At 41.1% G+C, this 13,131-nt stretch overlaps 1 protein-coding gene across 1 annotated transcript in view; it reads right to left on the bottom strand.

The window, feature by feature from the left end:
- Positions 1–13,131, bottom strand: part of EPHA3 (EPH receptor A3) — a gene marked incomplete at its 5' end in the record, with an annotated part of 232,300 nt that overhangs the window by 14,405 nt on the left and 204,764 nt on the right. Inside the window, 2 exons of the mRNA XM_082011947.1 lie at positions 4,110–4,303; positions 6,244–6,393. Of these exons, the coding sequence (XP_081868073.1) occupies positions 4,110–4,303; positions 6,244–6,393 (344 nt within the window). The remainder of the gene's footprint in view (positions 1–4,109; positions 4,304–6,243; positions 6,394–13,131) is intronic.

The following is a 13,131-nucleotide window of genomic DNA, read 5'->3' as shown; positions in this document are numbered from 1 at the left end:
TTCTTTGAGTCCCTTGCCTAGTTCAGCTCCAGTGATGCCTTGGCCTTCTCAACCCCAGCCCTACACAACTGGGCAGCATCCCTGTATTCTTCCCGGGACACCTGTGCCTGCTTCTACTGCCTGTGCATTTCTTTCTTGCCCTTTAGTTTGCCCATCAGGTCTCTACTCATCCATGCCAGCCTCTTGCCTTCTTTTCCCGATTTCTTACACCTGGGGATTGAGAGCTCTTGCGCTCTATGGAAAGCATTCTTAAAGATCTGCCAGTTCTGTTCTGCTCCCTTGTCCCTGAGGGCAGTGTCCCAGGGGGTCCTATTGACTAACTCCCTGAATAGCTGGAATTTTGCTTTCCTGAAATTCAGGGTCCTGACTTTATTTTTTGCCTGCCCCATGCCTCTCAGGACTGCGAACTCCACCAGTGCATGATCACTGCAGCCCAGGCTGCGTCAAATCTTGAGGTCACCAATTAGCTCACTTTGACACTTTTTTGGCAGGTATGAAAGAAATCAGCCATACTATCTACTTTACAAGGTATGGGAAAGGAATTTTGACATGAGTTAGAGAAGCACAACAAATACCAGGAAAGGTATAATGAAACGTTTGCTGTCGCAATCAGCTTTTGTCGCTGTTCACAAGCATGCAGGATGGTCTGCAAAGAGACAATTAATAAGGATAAAAACATCCCCTTGGGTATCAAGAAAATATTAGATGCCATGGTGTGGCCAGATGTGACAGAAAACTGAAAAGGAAATACAGAATTGGAGGCTTTGACTCCTCTCCTGTATTCCTATGAGGTATTAGTACAAATCGTGCCTGGGCTACGGCCTGGAATCAGATGTACAGTCAAGCACACCCTTCAGTCGAAGTCAGTTAAGAGTAACCAAAGGAAAGGGATATCTTATGCACCTCCAGCAATGTGCTTTTAAATAGGGTAAAACAATGCTTTGACTATTTTAAACAAACATCAGCTCTACAATCTGTAAGAAGAGACACGCTTTGCATCTGCAACGGACATCGGCAGGTTAAACATTCTTCCCAACTATTCTGAACACCTGTGAGCATATGGTGGGCATAAAGCTTTAGCATTCTTCCAGTAGCACCACAGACATGGCTAAAAGAGAGCTGGGACCTCCGTAATTCAGATTAATTGCTTATTATGTGTATGAGGAGAGGTGCTGTGGGCGTACTACAGCCTCAAATAACAACTGAGAGCAGCCGTTTCAGCCAGTGTAATCCCCCGAGCCTGTGGGGCTGAGGTGCAGAGTGCTTTACCTCTGCAGCTATGCCTGTCCCTCTCTGGCTGCTGACAGTACAAGGATTCCAGCAGGGATCCAACTGCGTGTCACCTTCTCAAGGAGCTGCCCTGACTCACCGCTCTTTTGTATCAGTTACATATTTCTGCACATAAGGCTATAGCAAGACCCAAACTCATTTTAAGCCTAGCTTCTCATTTTTCTCTGTCAGTCTGTCAGAAAGCGATGACGAACCTCCAGCACTCAGTCCCTGGCCAGCAGCACCACCGGCTCCCACTGCAGAAGGAGTGCGCGTTACCTGCCAGAAGTGCCTCACTGCAGGACATGGAGGGGGTGTGAGCTGCCTGCAGCTTTTTCTCTCAGGTTTGAGATTAGACAGTTTTGGCAATGGTTACATGGGGGTGATCATGGATTTCCAAATCTGCATAGGACTGCCAAGAAGCCCTCATCATGTCATACCTAATTCTTGGTCATACTCAAGTTTAAGGATACTCTGGGTTGGTCTGCAGACACCGATGGGGATAGAGTGAGATGGAGAGATCATGGATCACACATTCCCTGAACTGCAACAAATGCCTTCCCAGAGGGGAACTGCTTGGGCTCACCCATGCTGGTATGCCCACCACCCCGACCCTACAGCCCCCTGTCTGTCACCAGAGAGTCAGGAGCTGCAGAGAGGAGAGACACTGCACTACTTGGGAATGCAAGGAAGGACGTAGCAGCAGAAAGGTAATTGGGAAGGAGGGAATAAAAATCACCTTTGACATTCCCCTCCTCATAAATGTGCTCCATATCAAAGCCAAAGCAGCAGCCTGCCATGAGGAGCATTTTACTGAGAGCTCACCTAAAGCAGCTGCGAGAAGTCCCCTACCATGCTAGCAGCCTCCTTCCTCCCCCACGCTGTGCCACGAGCAGAGAGCACGGCATTGTGGTATGGATGTGCAGCCTCTGCTGCCTGTGCCCATAAAGCATATAATGAAATAGGAGTTAAGACAGCAAGAGAGAGATCGGAGAGAGCAATACTGCACTGTGGCGCTCCTGCGCAGAACCCAGCAGGGGCAAACAGTACTCAGACTGAATTTGGTCTCCATTAGAGGATATCAGCTTTTTCTGGCTATGAACAGGTGACTGGAAATGATGGCTCAACATTGTTTTCATCTCTGCTGTGGTTCAGCTCCCTAACTGAAAGGACAGTATATGGAACACTTTGCTTCTGTCTGAAATACAAAACATGGAGCACTGTTTCTGCAGTCAAATTCCCAAATCAAAACATCATAGTCATGATTCCCAACTCCACTGTTCAGCAAATTGCTGCAGTATATTCCTACAAAATAATTATTTTCACCAATCAGTTGCCAAACAGGGGTGCAAGGTGTTTAGAAGAAATGTGCTTGACTGACTTGACTGCGAAAATATTTAAACGGTTCAGGTGTTTAAAAACCAAAATAAATTTTTTTTTGTTTTGTTACCTGTCAGGTAACAGAAATAATTGCTTTGGTAAGCATGTTAGTTTACTATGTGTTAAATGCACACCAATTAAATTATTGAAACATAATACTGTGCAAGCAGTCTCCTCTCATTATATATTTTTAGATGTATGGCTGCCTTCCTCCTCCCATCTCTGCTTTCTTTTTTCAGGTCTCTGGAGTGGCAGCAGGAGGTAGTTAGAATAGCCAGCCTCAAGCTCAGGATGCGACATGATGCCAGAGGCCAGGAGAAAGGAGGCAAGATCCACGTCACCTGCACAGCAGGCTGCAGTATCAATGTGATTCTTCCCACTGCCTTTGCTCCATTTGCCTTCTGTACCTTCCTGTTCGATTGCCGTGGCGAGAAGTGTGCCGTCTTAGCAGCAAAGGTCTGACAGGACTGCTTTGTTGTGCTCCTTTTTGAAGCTTGCCTCATGTCAGACTCTGGTCTCTTGCCCACTGACACACTCTCCAAGACCTGGGTCCAAAGCAGCAGAGTGCATTTCTCCCTGACTCTGCCCGCTTTGTGGACAGAGGATTTTGCACTAGCATTCATGCTAAAAGTAATTTTACATCTTTTCAGATCACTTCAGTAAGAGTATGGCATTTTGTGCATTATATAAACCAATTCACTTAAACCCTTCTTAACCAAAGTTCTTATTTCACCACATTATGTCCTTAGGTGTCGACAGAGTCTTCAGTTACTCTCGCTCAATGATATAATTCTTATCCCAATCATAGTGATGTTCCACAGTGTGTTGAATAACCAGGTTATAAATGAATGTTTTTAATGCAATTAGGAATATCGCACAGGTTGGAAATGAGTTCCTAGTTAAGGCATTGATCTAACAGGGAATCATAAATGTGTTTTTAAGTTTGTGAGTCCTACGGAAAGCAAAATGATTATTCATATGATTAAAGTTAAGGTGACTTGTGAGACCAGAGCATAAGAGTGTAGGATGTTTGTTTAGATACAGTTCAGAAAGGTACTTATAAACATGGCTAGCTGTAACCTATGAAACACTAAGCACTTAAAACACCACATAAGGTCAGAAAGCAAAGGAAGATCACATAATGGCCAAATCTGTCATCTGTGTTTTTCTTCCAAATTTCTGCTCAATCTTACAATGAGTTTCATAACCCTAGCATAATAGCTTTTCACAATTTGAATAAATAATAGCAAATCATTAATAAAAATAACTGTAATAACAATGATAATAATAATTCCTTCTACCAAAGGGATAGTCAGGAAGCTTTCTCTAGCCTTCAAGATCACAAACAGCTATGGTTAAAAGTTGAAGAAGCAGGTGCACAAAGTAAACAATTTCTATTGATGGAAGATGAAGAAATCAAAGACATTTATTTATGTGCAATGTAAGATCTAATATGTCACCTTGCCGCCGCATTGGTGATTATTTTCAGACTGCTGGGATTACGGATCAGCTTATCCAGGATGCTGACAATCTGCTCAAACTTGGGTCTGTTGTTTCTGTCTTTCTGCCAACAGTCCAGCATCAGCTGATACAAGGCAGCTGGGCAGTCCATAGGAGGTGGCAAGCGGTACCCTTCATCAACAGCCTTAATCACCTGCACAAGGATAAAAGTTTTTGAAAACTTAAAGGCACTTAAATCAACCTGTTTTTATCAGTTCTGTGAACCACATTAACATGGACATTCTGTGTTTAAACAAATGTGTTTATTCACTGATTGTCTTGTTGTGCAATGCCTCTGGTTTATCTGCAAAGGAAACCAGACAGTAAATTAGGCATACAGAAAGGGGAGTTAAGATATATGACTTTGAGGAAGGTGAGAGTGTAGAAAGGATCTCCAAAACTCACACTCAATTGAACTAAATCCATAAACAAAAGCTACAGTTAGTAAGATGCTTGCTGAACTGTGCCAAACTTCAAAAGATTTTGAATATCTCTCATCTGATCACCCTTAGCAACACACACTTTCCACACTCTCCAGTGGACACAGCACTGGGCAGAAAACCAACCTACTCTCTCACAGGACGTCCTGAACTGACAGCCAGAAGGCCTTGTGGATGATCTCACAGGGACAGAAAATATTTTTAAAACTTACCACAAGGATAACAGTACGCTTCCTACTAGGCAGTGGAGGCCCAATTCTTTTATAATTTGTCTAGATTGACAAAATTTGTCTGGATTATCTGTCATTTGTCTAGACTGAAAAAGAAAAATCAGCCCAGAATTTACACTGTTATGAAGCTTTTTAATAAAACATTGTCACTAGAGCATAACACCTCTTGATCAGTCCTACAGTATCTATTGCACCATGAATAAAAAAACCCATGTATTCTAGATTGAAAACGCTAAAGCCATATTCTGTTAATCTTCCCTTTTTATCTGGATCACTTAATTCAAAAGCACGAAAAACTATTCTGAGTCAGAACAGGGATAGGAAAACAGTCCGCGGTTTAAGCAGCCATGAAGCAGAGGCACATAAAAAGGTTAATCCCTCTGGTTTTGATTTTAATGTGATATTATTAAAGGTATTCCACTAGTATATCAGCCTATGTAACGTGACAAACAATAGAAAAAACATTCACGACTAATTAAAAGAAATACATAGTTTGCTGCAGAGACTTGAGTTCCAGAGGTACTCGTCTGAAAGGAAGTTTTCTTCTCTTTTTCCTTGTTTAACATGAATTAGTACAGAGCATGTCTGACTACAACTATGTTACTGACTTTTTAAAATTAGGTACTAGTAACGATATATACCAACCCCTTGGAAAATCTACTTGTGTTAGTGTCTGTACTTCAGAAGATTTGGTATATAAGTAACGCCTGTGGAATAAATCTAGGATTAATAAGACATCAGAAACCCCCCCCCCTAAAATAGATACAATAAAATTCTTATTTGGGGAAATGTTATGCTTCTTACAAAAATACTGGGAGAGATCCATTAATCATTTAGATTGCACGCTTGGATAGTTTACTAATGTTACAAAGAAGCCTGTATTGGAAGTCTTCTAATCATATCACTCTGCTTCTCTATTTTATCCGTTGATTACTTCCAGAAGTATTTTGGTTTCATTAAACTCCTAGTAGAAATGCTTTGCTTCTCTTTTTCACAAGCTCCATGCACAATTTGTTCTGTGTATTTGACATTTCCAGAAAACTTCTACAGAATATTATACAAGTGGAACTAAAGGGGATCAACAAAAATTCAGGAGGGTTTTCTAACAATAAATTGAAGAATGTAAAAGGCAATGATCTCACTGCAGTGGAATTGTTTGAATCACCCTACAGAAAACCACCAGCATGATAAAATTCTCTAATATGTTCCTTCAGAGGTCCAAAATAGCCTGCTATAAAGATGTTGGCTTTTTGTTAAGTTCATTAGAACTTTTACTTGACCATGGAGATTTGGAGATTTTAATTTCTACATCTTATGCAATGTCAATGTCAAAAACCCAAAGCCACCTGGTTTCATTATGCTTCGCTTCCTTTCACAGCTTGATCTTTTACTTGAGAACATAACTCAGATAAGAATATACTCACATCCTGGTTGGACATCTCCCAGTATGGTCTCTCTCCATAAGACATCACCTCCCAGAGAACAATCCCATAGCTCCATGCATCACTGGCTGATGTGAACTTCCGATATGCAATGGCTTCTGGTGATGTCCATCGGATAGGAATCTTGCCCCCCTAGGAGCAAAATGAAATAAAACAGTCCATTTGACTGTAATACAAAGAATATAATTTTGCATGATTGATTAACTCAGATTCTCAGTTATCATTATACTGGGGTAAAAAACAGTGTAAGCTGGAAAATGCTGTTGCAATTTGTCATGGAAGCATCTTCTACACTCTACAGAGTAAAATACATTACAGTGCAAAATCTACTGAATACAGCAGATATGGTATAGTATACCTACTGTATGCACTGTGCAGAGCGCAGAGTGCAAAAATGTCATCTGGGGAAGCAGTCTTAAACATTTTTTACAGCCACAAAAGAAGCAGGCCATCATTAAAGATGTAAACTTGAAAAGAATGAAAGCTGCCATTACAATTAATATTGCAGTTAGGGGAACATCTCTCTCTGACTACGGCCAGCACTTGCTACCGTAGGTCAAATTAGTAAAACGCACAAAAGCAGCCTCAGGCTGACTTTCTGCAAGATGAGAATTAGAAGAGAGAAACTGCCAACAGTGCCAGCCTTGGCAGAGGTTTCTAAGACTCTGATTTGTGAGTCACATGTGCGAAAACAAAGTTCTAAAAGATAGCAGTGCAAAACTTGTTATTTAAGGTAATTCTGGAGTGAATATATTTGAATACAGAAAACTGTGAGAGTTCAAAGTTGCTTCCAGTTCCAGGGATGCACAACATGTACAGGGATATATTCTGAAGATTTCATACCAGACTAGCTATTTGAGGTAATTCTGCAACCTCCATTATACTACAGTATACTACTCCATCTATGCTCACAATAACCTGTGTGGGAGGGGAGTGCTCTTATTTCCACTGAATAACCAGCATGAAATAAAATGTAAAAATATTAATGCTTTGCCTACTCTTCCACAAAGTGCGCCTGCACTGAGGGTAGCCATACGCCCACCAGCTTTAGATTAGCTAGTTTGGTTAACAATAGAAATGTGAACATTAGTGTTAATTAGAAACCTAAATACAGCTTAAATACACTGGAACCTAAGTATCTGCAATTTAATGGCTAATACTGCACAAATTAGATTAAACATAAGCAACACAGGCAGGCCTGACTCAGGCTACAATTTAGACCTCCAAAATGTCACTAGATATGTCTTAGATGCTTGGCAAAGGTCAGAGCATGCAGCTTTTATGGATACCATCCTATTTATCAGACTCCCTAACTTAACCAAAAGGCAAACCTTCATTTCATGCATAACCGTTAAAATTAGGTAAACACTGAATTTCAACATTACTTGTGGACCATCAAATAGGACATAGAAAATAAATAGCAGTACTTGAAAACACTGTTTCATTGCAGAAGCCAGACTAGAGAGCCTGATGTCTCTCTCTTTCAAACCTGGAAAACCGTAATGTATGTCCTTTAGTCACAAAAAGTACATTGTATTTTCTATTAATTTTAAGTTTATTAATAGTTCCCAAGTCTGCTCCATAACAGTACCAAGGACATAAAAATGATACTGTTTTCCTCATATGCTATTGAGAAGCAACAGTATACCCACTTTACAAAGGTCCAGGGTCCCTCAGTGAGTCCAAGGCCCAGCCAAGAAACAAGGGAGGCTCTCCTGGTTCCTAGTGTTCTCACAACAAATCCACTTACATTTTTAGATGTGGGGATGACAAAGAAATCAATTTAATTATTTTTCTATGCTTACTCACGGAGTGAATTTTGTTTTCCAATAAAGGACGCCAACGTTGGGGGAAAGCCATACCCTAAATTTACACAAGGAAAAACCCACCACCATCAACAGAAAGAGCTTCCAAACCAAACATCTCCCGCACATCCCACAGGCTCAGAAGCTGCCCACAAAACTGAGTGGGCTTACAGCACAGCTGCAAGGCCAAGGTGTCCGAGGGCTGCCGGCGCAGAGGCAGGGGTGGGGGGAAGCCCGGGCTGCAGGCCGAGGACGCCAGCCCTCCCAGCGCAGACCTGCCCATCTCAACTGCCAGGACAAAACTGTCTCCACGCCACCCGAGGTGTAAACTGCAAAGGACTTTTCCAGATGAAACCCAACCCCGTGGACCACACCTGGAAAGGAACGTGCAGCTCGTGGGGCTGCTGGAGCCCAAGCATAAGGGGCCACCACCACGCCCCACAGCCGGTGGGGGCTTCTGAGCTCCATCCCCCTGCCAGCGCTCCCCCAGGCCAGCGTGTCCGGCAGGGGCCAACCCGGACCAACACCGGCATTTGATTCGAGACAAAATGTTTCCAATTCCTGGCAGGTGGAATTTGAAAGGGTAAAAGAAGGAACCATTGCTCCTTGCTGCTTCCAACGGTAGCACTGCCACCTCAGAGAAGCCCCAGGCCTCCTCTGGCTTCTGCTGATCCCCACCCTGCGTGCCGGAGGTGCCAGTGCTGCCGGGAAAGCGACCGTGCTGCCCAATTCGAAGGAAGCTGCGACGGCAGAGCCAGGCGGTCTCTGCGGGCTCCCGGCTGGGCCCCACTCTCTGGCGATGGCTTCGGCTAGAGTCTGAATGGAGGGATGTTGCGATGGCGGAACACACGCGCCTGCGACGTGCCGCGTGAGAAAGCCCTCGAAGGAGTAGTCGCGCTGTTCTTCTCACATCAGCGTAATGGCTGGTTCCGTGAAACACAGAAGTATCGTTCTGGAGTTTTCAGAATCTTAGCCTCTAAAATGTTTGAATTTCTGTGGGTGGCTTTCAGGCTCACTTTTTTTCATTCCATGTGAAGGTATGAAAATGGAGCCCTTCTTGCCAAACCCTAGAGAAATAATTGCCAGATGTCACATGGAAAAATGTGCTTGTGGCTAGAACATGAGCATTTTAGGCAAGGGCAGGGAATGTCATATTTGATAGAAGGTCTCTTCCTTTATAATCTTACAGAAAAAGTCATTTATACAATTGGAGAAACACGTTAATTAGTCTCCTAACGTTTTGGGACTACTTTTTTGCAGGGTAAGGGACATTATAAACTCAATGAAACAAAGTTCATCTGGCTTTGTTTGTTTTAGTGCAAAATGAAGGTACATCAACCCTACATTCCATCACAACGAAATAAATTTTCTTTCCTAGTCTCAGCTGTAATTCTGTACAAGCCTACAGTACATGTAGCGTTACCATAAATGAGAGTAAAATAAGGAGTATTGAAACATAGCTAAAAAAGAAATCAACTGCCACTGAATAGAGTGTAAAACTACAATTTTGCTATTCTGCTGCCCAATTTGTCATAAAATGTCAGTCTTATCTTTGTATTTAAAAGGGGACTTTGTTGGTTCATTTTTTGAATAATTTAAAAGCAAGAACAGAACAAAAAAGTTCTGGTATATATTTTTTAGACAAATAAGCATTTTAACACAAACACAATTCCCCCCCAAAGGATTATGCAACATTCACATTTTAGCAGATGTCCAAATATCAATATATGCAGAAAATCTGAAAAGTTGTATCAAACTAAATGCATAGTTTTCTATTGCTATTACCTTTGAAAGTTATCAAGCTTGCTGTAATTCAAATAGTCTATTTAAAAATTAAAACCCTATGATCATTCAGCATTAGAAAACCCCTTTTCACTTCCACCGTTTTTGAGAAATACACATCTCATTTGAATACATATCACGTCTTGAATTTTCTGCTTTGCCAGAAATCAGGATATTCTTTGCAATATCCTTTGCCAGGATCAAATATATCTTACAAATTTACCTTCGAATAAATTAAACCTGGATAAATTTCTCCTGGATCATAGAGTTGGAGCTCGGAAAGCTAAGCTCCCATTCTTGTTTATTTACTCATCTCTTGTCTTTTTAGCCCCTTTCCCCAGTCTCCCGATATTTAAAATGAGTATAATCATACCTCCTCTGTAAACTGCTATGATGAAAGTGCTAAGTAATCCTATCCATTTTTTTTGGTTTTGTGTTGTGGGTTTTTTTTTGTTGTGGGTTTTTTTTTTTTAATTATGTACTGTTTGTCCATTAGGCTGTCATGCAATTTAATCTTCTTTATCTGCTATCTCTGTTGCTTATCCTCCACTGGAAAATCTGAACCTCTAATGTTATTGGCTGGTATTACTGGGCTCCTACCCTTCAAAATTAGTACTGTCAGGACTGAACATGTAAGACAAACTTCCTAAATGAAAAATCATTACAGGTATGCCTAGGAAAAAGGTTTGCCCAAATCTATTTGATACAGGCTTATAAAGAGAAATCTACATGTGCATGCATCACTAGCTATTGGTAATATATTTAGTGATTATTTTCCAAAGATAAATACAAGTTTTATATATTTTTGTCATGGTGTCCCTTTAAGGGCACGCTCATCATGAAGCCAAATAAGCTGCCTGAATTTGGGTAGAAAGAAAGCGTTAGTATTAGAAATTGTAGAAGTTTGTTATTGCAGGTCAAAATCCTAGGCAGTCTAGATCAGAGAACCACTCTTGGTGTTTGAAATTAGTGAGCCAGCAGTAACTGAAGGTTTTATCTGCTCTAGATGGAGCTGTGATTCCTACAGTATCTGGCCGTACAGTGTAATTCATCTAAAGTCAATGAAGTCCTCAATTTATTTCTAGCGCATCTGGCACTCCGGCACAAGGCAGCTGTTTCCAGGCCTTCATGACCCATTCCAGTATTCTGATTTATAATCTGTTCCAGGGTGACTGCCACAGGCACCTAAGCCACAGGCCTGGGCAGAGGAGAATCAAGAAAAATGGATTCTAAGAGAATTATTAAAAGAACTTTGCAAGAAAACCTGAAAGTAAAAGCCTGACATTAATTCATTACATGAGGACTTAGGCTAGTTCAGGAGATATCTTACTGATACAGAGCAAGATGGTTTCATGTGAGTGAGATGGGCCTGACTTACCCTCTTAAGCACTTGAAAATTACCTGATGCTACTTGTTCATCCCTTACTAATGAATACTTTATCTTGACAGTATCTCCTTCTTGAGTGGTAAATGATAACAGTGCGCTGCTTCTCTCCTTCATGCTTATCAGGCAAGAGAATTTGTGGCTTTTTTTTCTTTTTTTAACCACACCCTTCAACACATTCAGACTGTATTACCATGTTTTTGTATATACAGGGAATGAACAAACCATGACAAAATTCTGCCAAGTGCCAGTTGCAATAACATGTGCATAACAGAAAGGACCCGTGTGCACTTCCTGTGCCCTCCTTGCTCTGGCATCATTACCTGCTGGCACAGGCTACCAGAATACTTGCCATGAAAACACAGTATTTTTTGAAGTGATGTAGATTTAATGAGAAGTTATCCATGCAAATATAATAACTGGACAGTGTTTTACATTGAAATGCCATGAACACCAGTGATGTATCTAACTATGCAGTTAAATAGTCAAAGTTTGTCTACTGATTACCCAAATATTATGCCTTTGAAAGACATAATTACAGTCCCTCTTACATGTGTGATGGTTTAAATTTACTTCCACTTCATACTGTGTCATTAGGCCACCTACTTGTCATACAGACATCTAAAAATAATAAGAATTAAAAGGATCAATCTGACAATGACAATTTTAATACAATCTTGGCCTTTCAATTAAAAGTGAATAGGTACGGAGAATGCAGATAATTACGGTACATTCCCTCCGGCACAAAGGCTCAGTAGAAAAAAAACCAAAAAAAACCAACCACTCAGTCAGCCTAATTCACATGCTGGCTTCTGCTTCTGTAAGCAGGCAGACCACAGGCTGCCAAAGGCCTTTTGTGGTATCGAGTCAGTGACAATAAATCAGGAGGTAAAAAATGACCCTGTCAGGTAGCAAAGTTTTCTTACAACTCTTGATTCCCTGTATTTCACATTTGCACCTGTGATCTTTGCATTGTCCTTCAGAGCTCTTGTACAATAGCATGAATATCACTGATTATGTATTGATACATAAAGGGATACATACATTATTGATATATAAAAGGATACATGTTCATATCCTTTATGCAAAGCTTCAGACACAGCTTCTGAGAAGAGAACAACATAAAATTTCACCCAGTCAGTGGTGTGTATTGAAAGCCTGAAGGGCTGACTGGGCTTCCTGGGGGGTAGACCAATCCCGAATTGCAATTATGAATTAAAGCAATGGAATTATTCTCAGGCTTTGACATTTACAGGTGGAAAATAGGGGCAGAGGAGGAACCTAAATAGATAAAACATCTGTCTTTGCAGCTAATTCTATAAACTTCCAATTCCAAGTACCACCAATACTAAATGGAGAACTGGGAGTGGGAAGAGGTGAAGGGGAGGCAAAAATCTCTACCCACTAATATCTTCATTGTTTGAATGTTTGGATTTTTTTTTTTTTTTTGTCTTTTCAAAGATACTACTGAGTCGTTGTCATTCTTTAGTTGTATAGTCATGAAACTGTTTGGGATGATGCCTTTATTTTAAAAAGTGGTGCTATCTTTGTCTCAGTTTTGCCATATAACTAGTTGCTGTGAAACGTGCTAGGAGCAGCCTAGGAAATAGTCCTGTATTTTGTGATATGACTAAGCAGCAGGAACATGAACTGTCCGGCTTTCTGCCAGTGGACTGGAGCTCTGTTTCACACTTGTGGTCCCCACTTGTTGAAGCTGGGGATCAAACATACTCCGGGGACACACCACCTGGACGTGTATACAAGATTCACTTCAAAGGAAACTTGAGCAAAAAGATAAATAGCAGATAGCCTTGTCCTTCTCTCAGAGTCAAGATGTGGCAGAGGTATATTCAGCAACTACTTTTGAAGGAAATTAGATTTGTCCTAGCTTGTATTTGA

Source organism: Phaethon aethereus (genome assembly GCF_964289735.1).
Source record: "Phaethon aethereus genome assembly, chromosome: 1".
Lineage (NCBI taxonomy): Eukaryota > Metazoa > Chordata > Aves > Phaethontiformes > Phaethontidae > Phaethon > Phaethon aethereus.
The sequence above is the reverse complement of the archived record's forward strand: the minus strand, read 5'-3'. Positions and strand labels throughout refer to the sequence as shown.